Source organism: Cyprinodon variegatus, unplaced genomic scaffold (assembly GCF_000732505.1).
Source record: "Cyprinodon variegatus isolate N-32 unplaced genomic scaffold, C_variegatus-1.0 Scaffold32, whole genome shotgun sequence".
Lineage (NCBI taxonomy): Eukaryota > Metazoa > Chordata > Actinopteri > Cyprinodontiformes > Cyprinodontidae > Cyprinodon > Cyprinodon variegatus.
In genome coordinates, this window is record NW_015150485.1 from 1,383,633 (window position 1) to 1,408,469 (window position 24,837).

The 24,837-nt window shown below is 37.6% G+C and overlaps 1 protein-coding gene across 11 annotated transcripts in view; it reads right to left on the minus strand.

The window, feature by feature from the left end:
* Positions 1–24,837, minus strand: part of vav2 (vav guanine nucleotide exchange factor 2) — a 294,588-nt gene that overhangs the window by 191,275 nt on the left and 78,476 nt on the right. For all 11 annotated transcript variants that reach the window (XM_015401637.1, XM_015401721.1, XM_015401713.1 and 8 more), the window contains one exon: positions 10,706–10,822. In XM_015401637.1, the coding sequence (XP_015257123.1) occupies positions 10,706–10,822 (117 nt within the window). The remainder of the gene's footprint in view (positions 1–10,705; positions 10,823–24,837) is intronic.

A 24,837-nucleotide genomic window follows, 5' to 3' on the forward strand; every position in this document is an offset into this window, starting at 1 on the left:
GCCAGATAACCATCCACTTAAAAACCCACTCAGGTGCTGACAGTGAAGGACTGCTGCTGAGGACGGGCTACCTAATGGAAGAGGAAGGATTCATCCAAGATGCTGACCCCATCTGCTTGACCCCTGAACCTTCCTCCATCACTTACAGCAATCTCCCTCATGTGAATCTTTGGCAACACCTTTAACAGAAACTCTCCCTCTATATGTCCTGGCAATGTGTTAAAGGGAGTAAACATGAATTCCTTTTAAACCAGAGAGGGTCCTGATTGCATTTCAGAGATTGTCTTTAAACTAAAAGCCTCAATATTTTATTAAATGGAAGATAGTAGAAATGGGTCTAATTAAGGTTTTCAGTAAAGGCTTATTTTTAGGGATTTCAAAAAAAAAAGAAAAAGAAAAGAAAAACTTAATTCTTACAAAAGTAGATTCTACATTTCCATGGTAAAAAAAAAAAAAAAAAAATATAAGCATATATATATATATATATATATATATATATATATATATATTTCCCTGATGAAAAAAATAAAGCTGACCCTATTTTTCTTGAGGAGTCTTAATATTTCATATTTATTGTTGTTGTAGATTGAGGTTATATATTTATTAGTAAAATAAGGTTCTGATGAAAAGGGGCATTTTAAAATCTAGCTAAAATACAGTTTTTACAACTGACTGCAAATCTAGTTTCCACAACAGAAATGTTTTAAAACCAGAAGGGCAAAAAAAAACATGTTAAAATAATGCTGTAATTGTAGCTCCTTGACAAAATAAAATCCTCAACATTAAACCAGTCATTGTCATATTTTTCTATTTTTAAACCTTAATACTAAATTATTTAGATCTCAAATAGGATAGATACCAAATAATTAATTATCTATGCAATTGGATTTAAAACCCATTGTTGTTTTATGAAATAAAGCCTAAAGATGTCCTTCAAAATAAATGCTGCAATATTCTATATATGAAGGGAAATCTTGGTTTCAGCTAAACAAACATATCTATATCCCAAAAGAATAAAGCTCACATCTGGCTTTGGAAATAAAATTTTTGCTTTTTTATAATTCCATCATTACAAGACAGACAGTTCTGTCCCTTTTTGGGGCTGCACACAAAAAGCCATACTGTAAACCGGATGTTAGACTAAAACCAGCCAACATGCATATCTCTAATGCTGTTATAGGGATGGTCAATTATTCTTATATAATACATATCATGATATAATTTTATTTGGTGATTCAAGCCAAACAGAAAGAGCTGCAGGATATTGGCTACAAGAGCGATGAAGTACACCAAAGAACACTGCTGGTTGTGCTACTGCTGATGCACAATTGATTAGGGTCCTTCAGTCTCTATTTTCAGAGGTAGCTATGAGTTATTAGTTGTTTTGATCAGTTATCTGTGAACAAAGTCTTTCAAGCTTAGGTGTTTTTGTCTCCCTGAAAATATGCAAGTAAATAACAGAAAATAAAGCAGATGATGAAAGAGAAACAGAAAGAAGACATGGACTGAAGTATAAAGACATTTTATTGACCAAAATTAAAAAAATATTTTGTAAGAGTTTTCACCATTTCATCCAGTTCTATGTGGTTTGCATGAAAATGCAATATTTGTAAAGTTCATAAATGAATGAACTCTAAGAACGTGAACTCTGAGACATGCAACAACTCTGTAAATGAAAAAAAGAGAAACCACAAGGCCGTGTTGAGGGTGGGTAACTGAGGCTGAGACATGCAGGCTGACCGAGTCTGAGGCACGTTCCAGATGTTAGCAGCACTGGGCGTGGATACTAAAGAGCCGGCTATTTTCAGCCACAGAGCGCAGAAAAGGAAATGAAAAGGAGCAGAGTTCAGCGTGCACAGATTTCGGGGCAGCCATAGAGGGTAATCAAACACTGCGGTCCAATGGCAATCACGTCGCCTCGACACAATAGTAGCTCGCCTGCCCGCTGGCTGGGTCTTAGCACAACACTCTCTCTCAGAGAGAGGGTGTGAGATGAATGAGTGGGAAGTGGAGGACAGTGAGGAACGGGAGGAGATGGATGGGGAAATGGAGAGGGAGAGAAAAGCAGCTGAAATAGGAGCGGTTGGTCCAAATTAAATCTGGGGGTTGGTATTGTTTCAACTGACTTTCCTTCATGTTATAACACACTGTCTCTTTAGGGTTATATTTTGAGTATTAGGCAGCAGGATGTGAGATTAGATGTGATGCAGGTAAATTAAGTGGAACACTACAGCTACAGCTCCTCTTTGGGAGTATTATGCAAATTCTTTCAATTTCAAACATAATTGTGCAACTTATAGTGCTTAATTGTCAAGAATTGTGTTGCATGCATATGTCTTTAGGACCACTGAGTAAGTAGTTTGTAAAATCTTATTTTTCCATTACCACAGCTTATTTGCAATGTCTCATTACCAGCTTTGCTCCTTTAGGGATATTTTCTTGCTTTTGTTGATAAATGGATAAATTCTTGTCGGTCTGGATGGTAAGATAGTAATCTGGATTTTTGTCTGGATTTGTGCAATTTCACAGCAGCTCGGTTTATATTAGGGATGGAACGGTTTATGAAAACCGTCCGAACCGTTCGGTTTGACTGTCTCGGTTCAGTTCGCGTGTGTTGCGTTCGGTTCATGCGCTGCTCCTTTTTCTCATAGGCGACGCGTGTACACTCCAGAGCAGAAGGTGGCGGTACTGCGACCAAAGCCAACCACCAGTAGTAAACAAGAAGAAGAAGAAGCGAAGCAGCGTAGCCGGGTGTAGCAGAAAAAAATCAGTTGTTGTAGAGAATTGTGTGGGTATGGCGAGTGGGAAAGAACAGGAGTTGGAAGACGTGGCAGCAGCACTGTATAGGTCTGCTGTATGGGACCACTTTGCATTTAGACTGACCTACGATGACGGTGGTAAAAACGTTGATGCTAACAGCAACACGACCAACATGTCAGGCTAACCATAAACATATACCGAACCGAAAACCGTGACCACAAAACCGTGAACCGAACTGTGGATTTTGTGAACCGTTCCACCCCTAGTTTGTATGTTTAAGGATGTCCTGCAATGTGAACCTTCTCTTCAGATTTAAAGACTTTTATATCCTCTAACAACTTTCCTTCCATGAGGCATGAGCTCTTACTAGATTCCCTGGTTCTGCTGAAAAAATTAAAAATAAACATCCTCACAGCATGATGCCACCACCACTATGTCCTACTATGGACCTGTTTACTTGGATCTCAGAGTGATTTTAAATGTAGATCAAAAAGCTAAATTTTGCTCTAATCTGTCCAGAAACAGGGCTTCTTATGCCTTTTTATTACTAATCCTTTATAAAGGCCATATCTTTTGAGTGCACAGCTAATATTTTCCATATTGACAGATATTCCCATTAGAGCTTTGATGCCTGAATAGCCTCTATTGTTACTATGACAATCCAAACTTGATCTTAGATTTATTTTCTCCTTGTTTCCACTTAAAGCATAAAGCTACAACAACCACGTTTCTACCATGAGGTTTGCAGGTTTATGTGGTCGGTTAGTTTTCCACCACACAGAGCATTATTCATATTTATTAATTAGATGACGTCTGAAGGCCAACAATGGCACTATATTTTATGTATCAGAGGACAGGGGCGTGAGGGGATATGCATATAAACCCTGCTAATGGTTTATATGCATCTGTAAAAGACATTAAAGGGTGAACGGTTTTGCAAGGTAGTGCTTTTAAGGCTGCAATTTTTCCCACTATCATATAAAGCATCTCTGTCAAACAGCGTCTGCTTTCATGTTCAAGAACCGATTTCCATTCCAACGCAGCGCACAAATAAAATCATTTCACCTCGACACTGTATAATCGAGTTATTGAGCACTACTTTGATGGCTGGAGCACTTCACGAGTCGGTGTCTGAGGCCGTTCTGGTGAGACGCAAACAGATGAATTTCAAACAGACGATGCAACTTCCTTTAATGAAGAAATGGCAAACCTGTCAGAGAGCTTCCTTCCTCCGCCGTTCACAGATGGAAAATTACCAAACTGTTGATAGATGGTTAACAGGTGCAGGCTAATTATGCTAATCATGGCAACAGCCAAATAAACTGATTGCCATGTTCATTTAAATGACAGCAATGTTCCTTTGGTGGCTAATTAAAATAGGTTGGGAGACAGGAAACGAGGCGGATGGGTTTGGAGAAGGGAGAGAGGAGGTGTTTAAATAAAAGCCTTCTCTGGGGTCTCCTGTAATAAGCTGTATTTCATTGGTTTAATGATGTCATAATGAATTTCTAATGAAGGGGGATGGGTTTAGGTGAACGAAGACACGAGTGATGAAATGGGCACAAAACCATAGATTTTACATCTGCAAAAAGAGTGCTAACAAGGGAGCTAATGCAATGTAATGAAAATATAAATTAGTACAGGACATCTCACAGGTTATGTGCACCATCTGGTTTAGTAGTAGCCCAATGGGAAAGCAAAAAAGAGGGTTTGGAGGTGCAATTACTTTTATAAGAACTACGCCTTGACAGCTTTGGTCTGCCTTTACCGGTGACCTGGGAAAAGGCATCATTAGAGAAACCAGAGGCCAGGAGGGTTGACTTCTGGGTCCCCTGGAAGCAGGCATGGGGGTGCTAAAGGTGAATAGAGGCCAATTAATGTTTACAGAAGCAGTAAAACAAAAAAGTCACCTTATCACCTAATTCTTTGGTTTATTTCACAGTTAGAGGCTCTATATCGCTGTTTCAAGCAAACCACTTTTTATTCTAGTAAATGAAATCCTTAAATGTTCCAGCATGACTAATGAGAGATATAACACGCAATACCAGTAGAACATATAGCAAAACTGTGGATCATTTTAAGGAAATCCATTTTCTCTCCTTATGCTTGAACCAAAGCAAAAGCAACTTTTTCAAGAACACACATTCAGCCTTGTATCTCAGCCAAGACATGGTTCGGTTATAGTACAAGTGTATAATAGAGGATATAGACATATATAGCTAAACAAAATACGTACATTTTTTGTTTGATTCGCCAATTCAAACCGTCTCATGTTTTAATAATCAAATGATATAACAAATAAGAGAAAACATATATTGTGTATTTTCTAATGGCACTTTAACTTCCAACAGGTTAATATTCTGCATCCAAACCACTTGAAAATTGTATTTGTCTATTCATACCTTAGCTTCACTAGAAAAAGCAGCGGTCCCCAACCACCGGGCCGCGGACCGGTACCGGTCCATCTGTCATTTGGTACCGGGCCGCACAGAAAAAAAAAATATATATATATATATAATTTATCCACGATCAGAGTCTGAGTGATGTTTTATTTTGAAAAATTTAAATAAAATTGGGGTATTCTCTCCAATTACATCAGTCTGTGCATCTGTGCCTCTTGACACAGGTTAATTCAGGTCAAGATGCATCCTATCTATAACATCCTATCTTTGTGAAGCGGGATTTTCTGCGGTTACAGCAACCAAAACAAAGCTACGGAGCAGACTGGACATCAGGAGCACACTTTGTGTGTCATTGTCTCCGATTACGCCTAGATGGGACCGGTTTATTTTGGAGAAACAAGCACAGGGCTCCCACTAATTCAACATAATAGTGATTGTTATTTTATGCTGTTTGTATTTGATTGTATGCCAGTCGTATCATTTTATTTGATCGTATTTACCCCCCACACTTTAAAGGAAATATATTGTTTGACATATAACCGGTCCGTGGCGCAAAAAAGGTTGGGGGCCGCTGTTATAAAGGGATGCCTTGGTTCTTTTACTCAAACGACACTAATCTCACGTTCCAATCCCAAAACACCAATCACTTAACAACCCTGTAACCACTAAACAGAACTACCTACTAGTTTGGGTTACCCTAGTTATGACCAGTTAGGACACTGACTGAAAACTTGTAAATGTAGCCCAGAGCTTCTGGTGAACAGACAGAGTGAAAACATATTGCTTGGGTATAATGGCTATGGGAAGGGGTTTGGGAGATGAATCTGATGTCAGCATGTGCTTAAACACCATTTAGCTAGGAACATTATGACCACTGATNCTGTTATAAAGGGATGCCTTGGTTCTTTTACTCAAACGACACTAATCTCACGTTCCAATCCCAAAACACCAATCACTTAACAACCCTGTAACCACTAAACAGAACTACCTACTAGTTTGGGTTACCCTAGTTATGACCAGTTAGGACACTGACTGAAAACTTGTAAATGTAGCCCAGAGCTTCTGGTGAACAGACAGAGTGAAAACATATTGCTTGGGTATAATGGCTATGGGAAGGGGTTTGGGAGATGAATCTGATGTCAGCATGTGCTTAAACACCATTTAGCTAGGAACATTATGACCACTGATACTGTGGTAATGTTCATATTTAAACCAACACCAGTAAAAATCATTTATAAATGGTGTTTGACACAATATATCATGAAATTTAGCTGCAAAAAACAAAAAAAACCATACCTCTGTTACTCAAGGTTAACATGAGGCGTAATTCACACATCTGCTCTATTCACAAGAACATAAGAAGACTTTTAGAAACACTCAAGTGACAAACTCTCTACGGTTCTCTTTGGTGGGAAGGATCTAGTGATTGCATTAACTATTACTGTCGTCAATGACAATCTGATAAAAGCTGAATCGATAGCGAAGCTAAAAAGTCAGGATTCTCAAAGGGGATGTTATGATTAAATTCCTTTTGACACTTGAGTAAAATTGTTCCTGTTTTCTGACTTGCTTTGTTCAAAGAATAAATCTCTGATTGAGGGCCCCGTGTTTCGCTCTAAATAATGAGAAATCTCCATTTCCTGGTTATTTGTGTATTGACAGAGAAAAGACATGCTGAGGCAACGCCGGAGGAAGACTTACCTTTAGTCGTGGCTTTATGAGAAATTCTTACCATCTAAATGTATGCTGCATCACAGGGATCTACTCTGTTCAATATATTATAATGTGATGTTGGGCCTTAATGGAAAATCAATGGTTAGACAAGCCCGCCACTGCTGAGACCATACTAAAGCAATTTCTAAATTGACATATGGAGGGTCTGTGTGATTGATTCTGACTGCTGTTGGATTTTAATACCATTCACTGCAAGCTCATTGACTGTCAGACGTTGTGGTTTATCTACAAACTGCCAAGTGAGTCCTCGTCTCCTTTTTCTTCTCTCTCATCCTTTTTTTCTGCTGCTTATTTGTCTCTGTGCATGCTCCGGGGAGTTGATAACTTTGGATTACAACAGATATGTTTGACAAATGAGCAGAAGACTTTCCACAAATAACACAAGCTAACAGTTTATTCATACTTCAGCCCCCTTGTTTTAATAGAAACACATGCTCCATCAGATGAAGCGGTGCATTATTAACGTTCCCAGATGCATCAGCTGTCATCATGAATTTAATGACAGGGTGCCATTACTGGCAGAATACAAACTCAGAGAGAGGTTCTCACCTTGTAACCCAGCCTTCTGTGTGGAGCTACACACAGTTTAACAACAGGATCAGAGAGAGGAGTGAGACGCTCTGCCTTAAGCTGAAGCCAACAGGAAATGCTTATCCTGGATTAGAGACCAGTTGCTTCCTTTGTTCCCTGCTCCTTTTTGCAGCTGTGTAACAGAAAAGGTAGCGCAAGCTCTTTTTAAGTGTTTGACCCCACATGGTGTTTATTTAGCTTTCTTAACCTTTTCAGGATAAAAGACATGAAGAGAAACGTATGTCAATTTGAGGACAAAGCCTCAGTAAGCCAGTATATCCCTCATGAGCAATGGCAAAAAAAAAACAATAAACTGTTTCACCTTCTATCCATCCATCCATCCATCCATCCATCCATCCATCCATCCATCCATCCATCCATCCATCCATCCATCCCAATCTCTTCCATTCCCATTTCTATCCATTCATCATCATCCCATTTACCCATTAAACAATCTACGCTTTCACTCACTCAATGAAAGTGCAAACTAATAAAGCAAAGCACATCAGCCCAGTTCTGAATTCCTGCCACTGGCTCCCTATATCCCAGAGAATAGACTTAAAAATCCTCCTATAAGTCTATAAATCACTGAATAGCACATTTTAACACATTTTACAGACTTTTAATCAGTTGATCAACCACCCAGAGCTCCAAGCTCCTCTGGCTCAAATCTATTCTGCACAGAACCAGATCCAAACATTAAGAAACAACTTTTATTTCTTGTGTTCCACTAGTCTAGAACAAAAGTCCAGAAAACTGCAAAAGCACGAAAATCCTGAGTTACTTTACATACAAATTAAAAATCTATCTTCACTCCAACTTTCATTTTTTTATAATTTTGTTTTATATATGTTTATTTTTTGTCTAATTGCATTCTCTTTTTATTATCTATGCCCCTGCAATGTATGTTTCTTATTCTATTCTTAATGTACAGCACTATAAATTATCTTACTATCAAATTGTGCTGCATAAATACACTTATTTTACCTTTCCACTAATCAATACATGCATTCAAACCCTTATTAATTCATGCATTCACTTATTCATGAATACATACTGTACATTTATGCTCTCATCTTGACAGAACAGTATAAAACATTATGCATTTGAATAAACACACAACTTCACTTTATTTTCCCATAAAACAACTGCATAAAGAGTTGATAATAAGCACACTGATGAGTTTAAAGGTAAAACAAAATGTCACTGCGAGCATCTTGGAAGGAGCCTTGAAAGCCATTTGCAGCTTGCAGTGCAGGGATACGTCACAACATGAAACACAAGCTGCAGCAGCTAATTAAGAGTTGGTGGGTTTGCTTTACTGCAGGCAGAGAGCCTTTCCAGAGACACCACAACACTGTTTTAGACATTCATCTGAATCTAGATTTGAAAGTGTTCCTGGAATATTCTGAATTTCTGTAAAAACGTTCACATTGATTGTTTAAATATCCTTTCAAGGCAATATTTTAACCAGTGTATTCAACACAATATGTAGTCAGACTGGATTCGTTTTAGGGAGGCTTGGCTTCATTTTTTTGCTCCTGAAAGGTAAATGTGAACATTTTCAAGCACCTTGCAGGTCGATGGAAACAAAGCACCAGATAATCTTCAGCAATTGATCTGTAATGTGATTACATTAATGCAGCTGGCAAAGCAAAGAGCAAACAAAGCCATTTCTATCTGAAATGTGTTTACATCCTGTACAGTTTAAATTAGGAATAAACACATCTGCTGAAGGGAAAATTGGGAGAAAACAACACGAAGGAAGTAAATAAATGATGACCTGGTTGCCCCAGTGCCAACACCTTTAAACTAATATTTTACTGAAGCTGATTTTATGCATTCAGTATTTATTTATTTTTTCTAATAACCAATCATTTTAAAACAGAATTTCGCATCTGGTGAGGCTTTTTATTGTCAATGTGGATGTACTATTGGTCCCAAATAGATTTAGATAAATTAAATCCTTATTCACCTTCAGAAATGTTTAGCTGATAACTGAAGGCTTTGGGCTAAAAATTAACTGATCTGTTCAGATGATTGTACCACCATGTTTAACTGTGATTGAGATGTTGTTCTTGGAAATTTCAGTGATATTTTTATACGAGGCATCAGCTGAAGTTGATCACCAGAAAAAATGCTTAAACAACAGTCAAAGAGTGCAAGGTGCTTTATTTCTATCGATTTTTTGCCAGGGTAACAGTTATGTTTCAGCCTGACATTTATTTTTTTTCCTTTCTGCTATTTGAAGCAACTTTGCTTCTCATTGTCAATAACAAAAAAATATCTTCAAGGCTCCATGAAAATAACTTTAAATTAAATGAGCCAGGTTGATGAATAGCCTTTATCGTAACATAATCTGCATCAATCTTTTTCAATTTTTCTGCGGATACCTTTGTAAGATCAGATCCGAATAATAAAGGAATATTTTAAGAGATACATAAAAAAAAACATCAAACCAGCAAAGACAAACTTTAATTCAAATTGATCTGTAACTGATGGGAGATGCAAACTGAAGCAATTTTTTGTTTTTAAAGGAATGCTTTAAAAGAGTATAATCTTTATGCACTCTTTTTTTATTTTGTCTAAGAAATGCGTCAACTTTTTAGTTGAAATTTACAGGATTATATCACATCGGGGATTGAAAAAGTTTGGTATGGTCTTTTTTTTACAGGTCTAAAAAACAAAAACAAAACAAAAAAAAACATAAACATGCTAAACATATATAAGTTTTTCTCTTTATTTGGTAAAGTTTGTAGCTCCAGTCATTCAGTGACATGAGAAGAGATCGCCGACCCTAAGGTGTTACATTAAATGCTCATCCAAGCTCTCAGCAGCCACCTCAGGTGTTAATGTAACAGATGGATTCAGGTCTGAACTACTTTTAAACTCATCCAAAGCACAAAGGAGAAGCTTAGCAGCCCTTTAGGTGAATTCAAATATGCTTTTCATTCACAAACAGAACCACTACTTAAGATCAGCTCTAATATACCACCAAAGCCTCCATGACATCATCAGATCAATACAGCAGCTGCAAATCTGTATGTCATAAAGCCCATATAAAGCTACAAGCAGCAGGTCCGTCTTGTCCAACAAGATCAAACCGTAAATCTGTCACATGTTAAATAAGACACAGCCTTCTGGAAAATACCAAGCACAACAAAGAGATGGTGTGGGGTGACATAACCATCCCGATCATTATCAGCCTAAAACCGTTTTTTTTTTTTTTTTAAACTCACCTTTCCGAAGTCTCGGACATCAAAAAGGTCAAACGGGTCGAAGAGTTCGCTGTTCCTCAAACCGAACTTGTCGTGGCACACTTTTAGAAACGTCCGGATGTTCTTCAGACAAAGGAACTATAAAGGAAAAAGAAAATAAAACACCATCATAAGTGAGTGTATAAAAACATCTCCATCAGATAATCTAGACCACGGGGAGAAGATGAAATCTTTCTCGACTGTTTTACAAACGTGATCACGTCAGGAGAATATTTAACAACATGTTCAACTAGTCTGGCTGGAATTTACCAGCATTGTTGCAGCGGTCATGTACACATTTGGTTTCACATTTAAAGATGAAGAGACTTTAGTGGTTCTGATCTTCATGCACGAGTTACTGAACACAAACAGGTCCTCGGGAACTTTTAAGGAACGATTATTGTCGGAAAGCTTAATCTAAACAAAGCATCTTAGTGACCTTTGAGGGTTTGCATATTATGCATGTTTATGTTTGGAATAAATCAAATCCGGGAATTTTTATGAAATCTTCCTCTTTAGGTATGGTCCGAAGATAAAGTCTGATCCAGGATCTTCTTTCACAGTTCCAGTTGTTTTGAACTATATCATTCTCAGACTGTGCAGGTTCAGGCAGGTAGCTCTTTTCTTGCATCCATTTAAAGAGCAATAAAGATTAACGTAAATTTCTCCAACATAAACAGCAAGTTGTTTACCAGGCCAAAGTGTTTTACCATAAGGATAAGGAAAGTAATGAACAATGACGTGTTTTTAAGATGCCTTAATCAACTAAATTAAAACAACGAACCTATTCTTTGGGGTTATTTGTAGTTCAAACAAGTATTTGATCAATTTCTTTAAAACTACTACCTTTAAACACAGATGGTTCAATCCAAAAAATAAACAACCTGAAAAGTTAGATTATTACAGTGTAAGAAGATAAGTATTTTGAATCAATTTCTTCCAGGGGGTTTAACAACTTTAGAGGTTGATACACATCTACTCTTTGTTAGTCACAGCTTTTAGGAATGTAAGACATCTTTTCTTTAGATATGCTGAGGAAATACAAATTCCTGAAACTCTGCTGACTGTGGAGTGAATCTGTGGGACGGAGCAAAAGTGATGAGCTGCCGCACTCCATTTAACAAACAGAATGAATTCAGTGTGGCACAAAACAAGCCTTTTCATCACCAGCAACTAAAATAAGGCAAGTGTAAACTCTTTACAGGGGTTACAGTCAATGACATTTTTCTGCTCTAAATATGCTCTCAGTGCTTAGAATATTCCAGCAAACAGACGAAGCTTGAGGGCAAGAGCAAACCCCGATTACAGCGGTGTTGTATTATAATTCATAATCAAAGCTGGACTCAATTTTCTGATCTTTGGGTGAAGAAAGAATTACCTAGCATGCAAATTCCCACCCTGTCCTGATTTGCTTTTTTAGTTCTGTGTGTGGGGTACGATATGAGCTGATGAGCAGCGACCAGACTGCACTCACGCAAGATGTGAGGCAAAGGGTCTATATGGAGCAAAATGCTTGATTGCCTCGAATTTGCTGAAGGCTTTGGCCACATACTTCAGCTTTGTAATGGCTGTTGCATAAGACCAGCAGAATAGCCAGCAGCCTGCCAAGTTATGTTTGAAGGTGGGTTAATGTTAGAAAGCAATCAAGGCAGCAACAATGGTGCTGGAGGGTGAATGGGTACAGCTTTAAACTGCAAAGATGTCCTTCATCCCGACACCCCCCACCTGTTACCATCAGCCAGCTGTGTCAAGGACTATCTCTGATACCTTTAGGGTAAAAAACATTGTTGGAAAGATTATTTCCAAAACAACCATAATAGGTAGAATGTATAAATGTCAAGTCAACAGCCTGCAGGTTGATTGGCATAAAGACAACTGACCCAGCCATATAGTAGCAACTCCCAGTCATATACAACTACCAGACATGACTTTATATCAGCACCAAACCTACCTGAAGAAGAAGAAAAATGGATAAAAGTAATATGTCATAGACCTTTATCTAGTTTTGGTTTTACAACACTGAAAATGTGCTGAAAATTAGCTTTTTAAAATTGTTACATCATCATGTGGGCAGTGGCACAAATTGCCTCAATAACATTTCCTAGTGGGTTAGATCAAGTACCCTGTTTGATCCTCACTGCCTCCACCCTGGGTTCCTGAGCAAGACCCTTAACCCCCGATTGGTCCAGGCGCGCAATGGCAGCCCACTGCTCCTCAAGGGGATGGGTTAAATGCAAAGGTAAATTTCTCCAATGTGAGATCAATAAATTATTTTATTTTTATTACTATTACGATAACATAAGCAGGAAAGAAAACTGACTGTAACAAAATACGTTTTAAATAGGTATTCAGTTTATATAGGTATTTACAGCTATTAACACTAAGATCAAGCTAAATGCAATCAGAAATTCTGGTAAAAACCTGTCAAACCAACTCATTTGTGTTGAGTTATTACTAATATTACATCGTATTAACATTACAACTACTGTAGCAATAAATGCAATGTGATTTTTTTAAGGTAGAGTGTACTTAAGGTGGTAGACTTTTTTTTTTCCAGTCCTTTCTAAGTAGACACTGCTCTTTCCTGTGTCTTTCCTGGTATCTTTTCTGTAATCTAATAAGACAAAGTGTTTCTTTTCCCATAATTGGCTTTTGGATGTAATATTTACCTTAGCTTGATATTCTAATTAGCTTTCAAAAAGTAAATTCAGTCCAATGCTGCAACAGTTATTCTTGGTTTGCCTGCTATTCTATGATACTTCTGTTTGCCTCTATGGGCCACACCTGAGAGCCTCTGCAATTCATTCTCATTCATATGAGCACATCCTCTCAGTCTCGGTGTCACGGGTGCGAACCCCATAAGAGAGCCACACAGACTAGGAAAAAGAGCTGCGATTGGTCGGCTCGCCAAAGTGACATTTGCAGTTCAGCAGCGAAGGTTATCATGCCTGCAGATCCACTTGTGCTGCAGGGGGAGGATGAAAAAAAAAAAGAAAGAAAGCTTATTTTCCCATTCCTGATATGAAAAGGTAACATTTGCTGGAGTGGCCTGCAGATGAGAGAGAGGGAAAAAAGAGCGAGAGAATGGTTCTCTGCAGATACGGATCAGGAGAAGGAAGATGTGTATAACATTCTAATGTATGTTTGGCAAATTCAAAGGCATGCGTAGGGTTAGAGGGAAGATGCCATGATCCAGGTAACAAATAAATGATATTTCTAAGAAGAGACGTCTTCATGTAGTGCGCTCAGGGTGAGTGTGCCTGGGGCTGAGCCTTCAGCATTATCAATATGGGATAGCTTTACATATTCAAAGCCATAGGGGGATCCAATTTACTTTTACTGCTTAAAATGAAGACTTATAAGGGATTAATTAATCTGTAGTGACAATTACAGGCTAAAGAAACTGTTGTTTACATACTACTATTGTTTGAATATTTGAGAAAATACTGGTTCTGTTTCCAGTCATTTCAAATATGGTAGATGTGAGACGATAAAAGTTGGATTTTGCTGCTTTTGTTTTTGGAGCTAATAAAAAGGATGATAATTTTCTGTCTGTAAGCTACATTAAATGAATATAATAGCTACAGTTAGCTATATACATGCATTACTTCTTATTTGAGTAGTGAAAATGGGCTGAAGATTTTTTTTTCCAAGTGTCTGGATAATCTTTATTAGTGTTTAATGTTTAATATTTAATATCTAAGATGTTAAATGACCTATAATGACTTCTTATCAAACAACCCAATTAAACCTAGACAGATTACAAACCTACAAACCTTTCTTCTTACAGTAACAGAACATGTTTTCCTGGTGACTCAACAAGTACGAACATCCAACCTTAACCTGTTGATCTTCAAACTTCATCAGCCATTTTGCATTTTAACCAGCTATTGCATTTCTTAGGAACCAAATATTGTGTAATATCTGCATCACCGTTAAGACAAACATAGAAAACCCAAAAACCTAAGTTCACCTCAATAACTGGAATGCGTTTGATTTGTCGATAACTATTGGTGCATAAAAAGCAATGATTTCCTCCATTTGCTTTTCTGCAGTAAAGAGTTTGGAGTTAACTCAATGCTAAGATAGGAAGAAAACATTAATAACCTTTAAAAAAAAAGGTCCCAAGCTATTTGATGTTTATCATACAAAAGTTTAAAAGATGTATAATGAGATGGCAATCTTCCCAGGCAGGAACTCTGCTAAATTCTCTGAAAGGTCAGAACCTACAACCTTGGTTAGCACGTCATATTTTAAAGTTCAATAAAGGTCAATCAGAAAAACATTGTGCAAGTATGGCTCATTTAGAATATTTAGGGGTTGCAAATGTTTTTGTTCTTAAAAGAATGTGGCAGGACCACAGAAACTTACAAAGTTGCACAAGACTTCTGGAACAATGTAACATAATGGGCACAAACACCTAAAGGCTAACAAGTAGGACAAACAAGTATATATATAAAAAATAAAAAATAAAAAATAAAAATATATATATATATATATATATATATATATATATATATATATATATTTTTTATTTGGTTTTGGGGGGAAAAAAAAAATCTGTTAATTTTCAAAATAATAATAATTTTCCGTGGTAACTTGCCCTTATTTCAAGAGTCATCATGGTTCTTTAAAAGCCTCAAAATCTACAACTGCTTTAAAGTTGTAGACTCCTATAATTATCTTACATACATGATTTAATTTGTATATTTATGCATTTTTTTTTTATATTTATACTTATTAGTAGCTAAATTACAATTTTATTCTTTTACTCTGGGCTGCTCTGGAACCAGGGAAACTAGTTTAGCTTCATTTCATTTTAACTTGTTGAAATAGCTATTAAAACACATTGAAACATGTTGAAATGCATATTGCTTTCATTTTTATCCTTTTAGCTTTTAATTGTGTTGATATTCTTCACTAAAGGGGAAACGTGATAGGGAGGAAAAGGCAGAGTCAAACCGAGCTCCTCTTTGGGCCGAGCAGCAAGAGGAGCAGTGAGGAGAGATAGAGGGAGAGCAGGTACCAGAAAAGGAAGATGCTGCACCAGAACTGTTTTAAAAGTGGGATGTTTAAGGTATAATAATTGATGTATTGTTTAAGATTAGAATAAAAATATGTTATATTAGGCACCATCATTAACACAATAGTGTAATAGGGCCTGGGTGTCTATTTTAATTATTCAAGTAAATATTAAGCATCTCATTTCAATTATACTGGATTGTCTTTTGTGACATAGATGGAAGCTTCAAAAGGAAGATGACATAAAAATCAGGTTTATAATGTCTGAAATGTCTGGTAGGGGAGACAGCAGAGGATAAATTCACAGCAAGGCCTTTTCCAAAGTCACAATTAAGAATTTGCTCCTTAAAATTCTGAAAACGGCCAGATTTAAATAATGGAATTAAAACACCTCTGAGGGAGCATGAGGCCAAACCCGCCTAGAACTTCTGACTCTTGACCTCAGTATTTTTTGGGCCCTGCGTACGGCCCTGATCCTAGTATCAGACAAGGCAAATCAATTCAGCTTAGTTTATTTACATAGTGCCAATTCAAAACATGTGTCATCTCTTTACAGATACAATTCAACAGATAATACACTCAGTTTGGATAAAAGTTAGATACAAAACAGAAAACTGAGACTCATTGACTCCTGCAATCCCTCACGTCAAGCATGCAGAGACAGTGGAGCGGAAAATGGCCTTTTAACAGGAAGAAAACTCCAGCAGAACCAGACTTAGTGTGAGCAGCCATCTGCAGAGGATAGGGCTGAAACAATCAATCGGATCAATCATTATTGAAATAATCTTCAGAGATTATTATTATTGACAGAGCAACCCACTTACAGAGCAGTAATTATACCAAAATTGTTTAAAAAATATTAATATTTTTCATTTAAGATAAAAAAATATAACTATTGCCTGTCAATATGCTTTATGCAGAACTCAGAATATAAAACATTTATTTTCAGCAGTTTGATTCTGTTAAAAATATTCTTTAATCTTTCTTTAATCATCATCACTAGTTAGTTTTTATTTTTTTTTGGTCTAACTGCTTTTGATGTTCTTTCTTGTTTCTGCATCTTTTTTCATTATTTATTTTTTTTTTATCTTTTCTTCTACTTGCTCTGATTGTGTTTTATTTTCCTATATTTTAATCATGTAAAGCACTTTGCACTGTCTTTGTACTGAATTGTGCTATACAAATAAATGTGCCTTGCCTTGCCTTTAAGGGACCTTTAGCTATCCAAATATCAATCCAAAAAAAGAATCAAAAGATCAATCAATAATCAAAATAATCATTAGTTGCAGCCGTAACCGAGGACACAGAAGCAGACAAACAGAAAGAAGCAGAGATACAAGAAGAAGCAGTTATAGAAAAGTTAACACAGCCAGGTCGACGAGCTCCAAGCCAACTCTCATGCAAAAACCCCTGAGCTACAAGTCAAACTCTACAGGTCTCCACATGTTGAATGTGTAAGAATGTTAATAATAAGAAGAAAGTTAATAATAAGGCTATCAAAAGAAGAGTTAAAGAAGAAAGCTTTATTATTTTTTTTCTGAAGGTAGGCATTATTTTTTTAAAGCTGCATCCAAGTAAACCACATGACTCCTTGGTCAATATACTGAGGATGGATGAGACCAAATAGAAAGGTGGTTCTCATAATGTAGTGAAAAAAAGCAAGTAAAACAGACATTACGGCTCTAATATACCAACTGTGAAGAATGCTAGTGGAGCAGTAATAGCAGGATGAAGGATCCGTGGATCTGTACAAGTTCTCTGTATAAAACTATTCTTAAAAAAAATAATGTGAAGTCAATTGTCTCAGATATAAGCAAAAATTGGGTCAACAATGAGAAGATGATATCTAGCACACCCTTTTTCCCTCCAACAAAAGCCCAAAAAACAACTCAAAAAGTAGAATAAATTAAAAACTCAGGGAGGTATCTGATTCCTTACCTCCAAAAAGCAAAGGTTAAAATGAAAAACTAAATGCTTGGAATAAACAAAGGGGAATTGGGAACATAGAGAATTGGGTAAACAGAGAAGCAAGATCCCAACTCTTGTTTGTCAGCAGGCTTTTAAAACATTGCTTGTGTCTGCTGCTAAAGAATCAGTTTGACTTCTCGTTGAAAAGCAAACATCTTCTAAAAAAGGGAAAGACTTGTTAGAGAGAGCCAGACAGAGAGGAGCAGGTGGGAGAGAAGCAGCAAAGAGTAAAGAGCCAGGAAACAAAAAGCCATAAAAAAAAACCTGACAAGCCCTTCCACCGTATCACCCCGCTACATCGCACACAGAACAATGCATTATTCCTCTGAGGGGGTGGTCCTTATCTGCACACACTCCTACAGACTCATTTCCAGAAGGAGCGACAAATTAAAACTTCTACCTAAAATTCAAACAGCATCAAATTAAAAAAGAATACGTAAAAACTACAAGCAGAAACGGGGTTGTTCTGCGTAAACAGTAGCTCTCAGTCAGGGGATGATAAGCGAAAGACTTAGAATGAGAGCAGAAAATGTAAACAAACATGAAAAATGTGTTCATAGCTCCTGTAGATAGATGAAAAGATGAAGCCTTGAACAAAGAAGAGATGCAGATCGTCACGTGCTGAACCACAAACGAGGCTGCAAAAGCAGAAACGTGCAATCTGTGGAGGCTCCCCTCACTTTCCCATTCCCATCACCTTTGGGAAGTGAGTAATTAGTGGTAATTTAATAACCTGTTTTATCTTGTTGCTGGAAGAAAAGAGGGCTGTTGTTGCCTATATATGAGTCGTACTGCAGGCGTATAATTGGACCACAACCAAAAAAGGAAAAAAAAAAAAAAAACCTCAGGTTAAACTGAGGTGATTCAGAGAGAAGATCAGATACCCAGACAGCCTGTCAGAGATTTAAAGTCAATGAAAGAGACTGATGTTTGTCTGCGAACAGTGAGGGAGACTAAACTTGATTCACCCAAAATCCCCTCAGCAGAAGAAGTAATAGGAGCAGTGAATCATCGTCCACTCGGTATGTCAGCAACAAAGCTCGAGGTAGGTGATGGAGCAGTCAAAAAATGCACCTAGATGACCAGAGGAGATGTCTGGCAGAGTCTTTTATGACTAAGAGCTCAAAAAACACTTTAAAGATACAGAGGACACCCGATTGGGCATAACCTGCCAGTGCCAGGTGGGGGTGACAATGGATTTTATAAACCACAGTCTTTTTGTCATTAGAAAATTCTGCGTGAATGTTCATGTCAAATATCTTCAATCCCTACCTGCTCTAATTTGGCATAATTAACTTATACATGTCCACCTAAGAGACAACAACAAATGGATGATTCCATTTTTTCTCAGCAGCATTTTAAAGGGAAACACAGTTTTTTGTTTTTACATTGGGCCCTTGATTTTACATTATTACGTCATGTTCTACTCACCCATATGAGTTTTGTGTCATTTGGAGCTGTTCTGAAGATATTCCGTTAATTTATATCCAAGTAAAGTCTTCCTACTTGAAGGCACAAACTAAACTGTTCATAATTTATCATTTATGGTACGCCAGCATTCATAACATGTAGGCGAATCACTGCCCCCCAGACATCCGCGGTTATATTTTTATATTTATATATTTTTTTAAACACAGTGGAGTGTGTATGACGTCATCCTTGCGCACCGGCTACCATTCATTCTTCCTGTCCACTGAATTGCTGCTATTTTTACTCACATGCCTGGAAGATGTCTAGTGCTACTACCACAGATGATCTCGCTCTCGAAATGGAATTGAACGATTCAGATTAGCTAGCCGAATGAATAGAAGGAGTAGAGCGTAGCCGCCTGTGGCCCGGGTTGCCTGTCACAGCTCCAGTCCGGCGCGCAGATGACGTCATACACACTCTGCTTTGTTTTTAAAAGATATAAATATAAAAAATATAACCTTGGATGTCTGGGGGGCAGTGATTTGCCAGCATGTTAGGAATGCTGGCGTACCATAACGAATAAATTATGAACAGTTTAGTTTGTGCCTTCAAGTCGTTTGCCCATAGGAAGACGTTACTTGGATATAGCCTAACGGAATATCTTTAGAACGGCTCCAAATGACAAGAAACTCATATGGGTGAGTAGAACATGATGTAATAACGTAAAATCAAGGGCCCAATGAAAATAAAAAACGGCGTTCCCCTTTAACAGCTGTTGTAATACTGTCCTCGCTAATCCAGAATCCTGCATATTTTCTTTCACAGAGTGAAAAAATCTGGATAAGACTAACTTATAGAACCATAAAAAACTTCTATGATTTCTGCTTTTTTCTAGATGCTGTAGCCACAGTAAAACAAACTCCATAAAAACAGTAATTACACTGCATTACTTCTTAAACACATATCTGTATCTTAAATCTGACATTAACCGTCCGATATTTAGCTCCCTCTAGTTTTTGTTTCTAGTAAAGGATTTTGTCTGACATATGGTCACAGTGTAGTTCAAACAAAGTCAGAACCACAATTACTTTACCAAAACACTTTTTTTTATAATGCATATACATAATGTTTAGAGTAAAGCTGCAAACAATAGCATTCAAAAATTGTTTTATAATTTTTAAAAATCCACAATATAGAAGTACAGAAATAAGAGGTTATTAGGTAGTTATAAGTAGGCATGACATGATTCTGCACAGATGGGAATAGTAGGTTTAAGTCACGTAAGCAGAGCTCAGGTGTTGCCAGATCCTAGTAGCTCTTTGAAAATGCTGATATTAGCTTTTTCTCTGTGTAACATTTCTCAGATTAAGTGAAAAAACACAAAAACGAAAACAGGGGATTGTGTTTCCACCACTTGCTGGCAAAAGGAAGTAAAACTTTGTCCTTTTAACTGAATTTCCCAGAACAAAATCTCTGCCCTGCTAAGCCCGCTACCATGGAGACCTCCTGCCATAAACATTTGGTATATATATATCGGTGTTTGCTTCATAACATAACTGGATATTTGAAATTGGGTAAAAATAAATGGTAAAGGTTTTCAACAGACATGAGGAGAGTGCCCTTTGCCTTCTTACACCTCAAACAACCAAATAAAAATAGTATAAAAATCTATTACATGCTATTTTATTATGCTTCTAACTGTAGCTAAGTTATTTTATTTAAGTCTTTATGTAAACTGTATCTTTCAATAAACCAGTGATATTCAACCTTTAACAGAGTCAGTAAAATAGATCAAAAGGGATGATTTTCACAGGAGTCCACTTCCCCTACTGTGATCTCTAAATTCCCCCTATTCAAAATCAATATCAGCCCTGATTAATATTTTACACCAGCAAAAGGTTCCTCTGGGTTTGCATTGTGCAGCTTAGGAGGCTTGGAAGAGCACATTTAATTTAACTGCTGTTGCTTTATATCTTTGTTAGAGGATAAGGAAATGATTGTTTCTGTATAACACCAGGTGTGGGAAACAAAGAGCAAAACGGGGAAAAAAATGGTTTAAAGAGATTTAAATGGCGTTTATATGCGCTTCTGGCTGGATAGCATATCTATGTATGAACATCTGCAACTCCACGTCAACTAAAGTTCAACTGATGGTCACTGTGTCACTAGAAATAAAGGTTTCATAACCAACAAACAGAACATTGCATTATGCATAAACTAAAACCATTATGCTTTAGGAATGAAGCCAGATTTGGAGACGTCTGGGCAGGATCTGTTGACAGATATCTGGAGGACCACAACGAGCACGGAGGTTCCTAAACCCCCCGCCTCATTCCGTCCTACACTTGGAATACAGAAGGAAAAAGGACGCATCTCTTCAAATTAGGGATGATGATGCTGTATGAATTATGCATCGCCATAGTATCCAGATATGTTAATCTTATGCTATCACCCCTAAAAGCCTGTAAGACGGCAAGGATTGACCGCAGTTTTGTATGTGGGAGAACCCCAAGCAGCTGAGGTGGGGCTGCTTCGTTAGCGAGGGCCGCGTGTTAAGATATGCAAGTTAAATAGGCTAAGTGAGGTTGTTAGTGAGGTTAATCTCCATTACAAAAGAGGATCATTCATACTCCATCAGGAGAAAGCCACCGTGACTGTAGAGAACAGCTGCGTAATTAAACCCAGGCAACCTTTACCTTTTATACAGTGGCTACTCATAAAAACAGCAGCGCTGATGTGGAGCAGCACCAAGTTCAGAGGAACCCAGCTGGTGGGATCGTATTTGTCACCTCAGTGAAACATGCCGACAGTGGCAGGTTTGTCAGCGACACGAAGGAAGAGAGAAGCTAAAGCTACTTAAGATTATCTTCACATCTTTATTCCAAAAAAAGTTTTTAAAAAATCCACTGGACTTTGTTTCCAAGTTTGAAGACGTGTCGCTTCGCATCCAGGAAGCTTTTTCAATTCAAATGTCAGAAATAAAGTTGAGTTTGAGGCTTTATACAGTAGCCAAATGAAGCCTTGTTTTAGTTTAGACAACATGGAAATTTAAACAGAATCTTCACCAACATTTTTTGAAACTTGATATGATTTAACAATGTTTACATTGAATGCTTCATAAGCATAACCTGACTCCGCCAGATGGATTTGCTCCGCATATCCATCTGGAAACCTTCCGTTGAAGTAATTTTGGGAAGGGGCGAAAATACTGGTTAGCTGATTGGCCTATGTTGGTGTTAGATGGGCCAAATAAACCAATCAGATCAACGAAGCATATGACGTACTAACAAACATATGACGTACTAACAACCACAAGCCAGGCTACTCTTGCCGAAACCAGTCGGGAGAAGAGCAAAAACCTCTTTTCCTCTGAGAAAAGCCTCCAGAGCAGTGTTTTGCTCTTCTTTCAGTGAAGAAATTCTCTGTAATTCCGATAAAACTTGCTCGATAGCCACGCTAACGCTAGTTTCATCGGCTGAAGCCGCCATGTTCTTTAGACTGAACGGTCACGCTTCTCGTTGCGTCACACCTCAACCCGCCTCAAGGCCAACACTGATTGTACGTTCGTTTGGTGAACGGCTCCAAATTTTCTTTAACGGAGAGTCTCCAGACTGATTTGCGAGTGAAACCTCGAAAGCTTGCGAGATCAGGATGGTCTCACGAGGCTATCATAAGCATGCATCATGTTTCAAAAAGGAGTAGGATGAAGCATAAGCTTATTAGGCCGACCCCTCAGTTACCTGTGTCATGGTGGTAAAGGACAATTATTTACAGTAAGACAAACAATATGCCAACTTTTTATACATTACTCATTCTTGTATTAATCAAAAATACTTTTCTTATATTCTTTTTTGAATTGCTGGATGCTTCTACATTGTTAAATGTTTTCAGGCAAGCTGTTCCAGAGCTTCACTCCGCTAATTGATAAACTAAAGCTTCCTTTTGTTGTTTGAACATACCTAGTTTTGAAATGTGATTTTCCTCTTAGATTATATTTTCGTATTGCCTTCTTTTGCATAATAATCAATGGTTGAATGTTTTTTTTGTTAGTGTGACCCCACACTTCAACACAATAGTTTAGATATTCACATCTTTGCAGGATAGACTTTGAACAAAAAATAAATAAATATACTAATAAAAAATGGAAAAATTTTTAGGTGCGAATTTCATCATATGGACCAGCATTAAATGTTTAGAGTATTTCAAATTTAGTTTTATTTGTTGAGCAGTTAAGCGCCAATAGATTGCTAATCTTTGTTTCAGGATGCGTTTTTTTCTGCTTTAGTAGATTCACCTTCGCATGACCAGGCTCATTTCCATCTACTGCTGGATTTTACAGTAGTCCAGAGCAAATATTATCAGTAGCCTGGATATCCTGCTTGCCTCTCACTGACTTGTTTCCCTGCATTGTCTCAAAGGCAGCCTGCAAAAAGGGAAAAAAAACACTCTGCACAGCTGCTGTTAAAGCAAACAGCACTCACTCAATATAAAACCAGACGTCCAACACAAACTAAGATGCTGAAACACCTTGGCGCATAATGCAGTCCTCCAGGTTTTATGCACTCTTGCTAAAAAAAAAAAAAAAATACTGCCGTATCCAAGCAACAGGCCATGCTGCTGCTTTCTCAGGAAGGGGAGGATGTGTTTGAGACATTTCCACTCAGGCTTAGCTGCAGACGCGGGGTGTGATGAATGTGAGGAGGAGGTCCGCCGAGAATCCCAGACAACCATGGATCAATGGGCCGGTAATTTATGAACGGGACGGGCGAGAAGAAAGTCAGCATCTATCTTTTTCTCCGGCGACTTTCCTTCAAAACTTAAAGGTTCGTCTGGGTGATTTACACCCCCACAGGATGCATAAGCAGTTACTTTTACCACACCAAACGAATGCGCACAACCACAGGTGGAAGTTAGATTTTATTTAGATAAAATGGTCCCCAGCTGTACGGAGCCCTGCTATAATTCAACAGCCTTAAATTATATTTCTAATAAACTTACACTGAAGCTAAGAGATGAGATCAAAATATGATACTTTTTATTGCAATGCTGGTTATGAGTTTCTGTCAACAGGGGCAAATTAATGGAATATTTAATATTGTGTGAAATGTTTGCTATCCACACATAAAGATTCATTGGATTATGGAACCACATATTAATAAATTAGAATAACATCACTTAAAGTTGGCTTATTTTGGTAAATGGTATCTTCATCTGGAAATCAGACTTTTTCATGAAAAAAAGTGTTGGTCTTTAAAACCTGCTGCAAAATCAGGAGAGGGAAAGTGGGTTGGTGGTCATGGATCATAATCATGGACTCAAGGCCTCGCTAAGTGATGCTAACTTTTTACCTATTATATAGGAGACCAGGAAACAATGGCAGGCAAACTGCTAATGTTGCTAACGCTACATCCATATGATCATGTATACACACAAGTCAAACTCTATGAATGTTTGCAAGAAAAAAAAAAGCCCTCCTAAACATCGTTAGATTTAATTAATTAATTCAAAGACAGGGCTGCTCAGTGATGCAGAGTGTAGCACCGCTGCCTTGCAGCAAGAACGTTCATTGTACTACTATTTACTACTTCAGCGATAGTATGTAGGCATTACTTTATTGTCTCGTGACATGTCCGTTGGCTGTGCTGCTCTTATTGCGTCTCTTTGCATGTCATGAAGCAGACTGAAAATGTTTTGTCATTATTTCCCTTTTATCT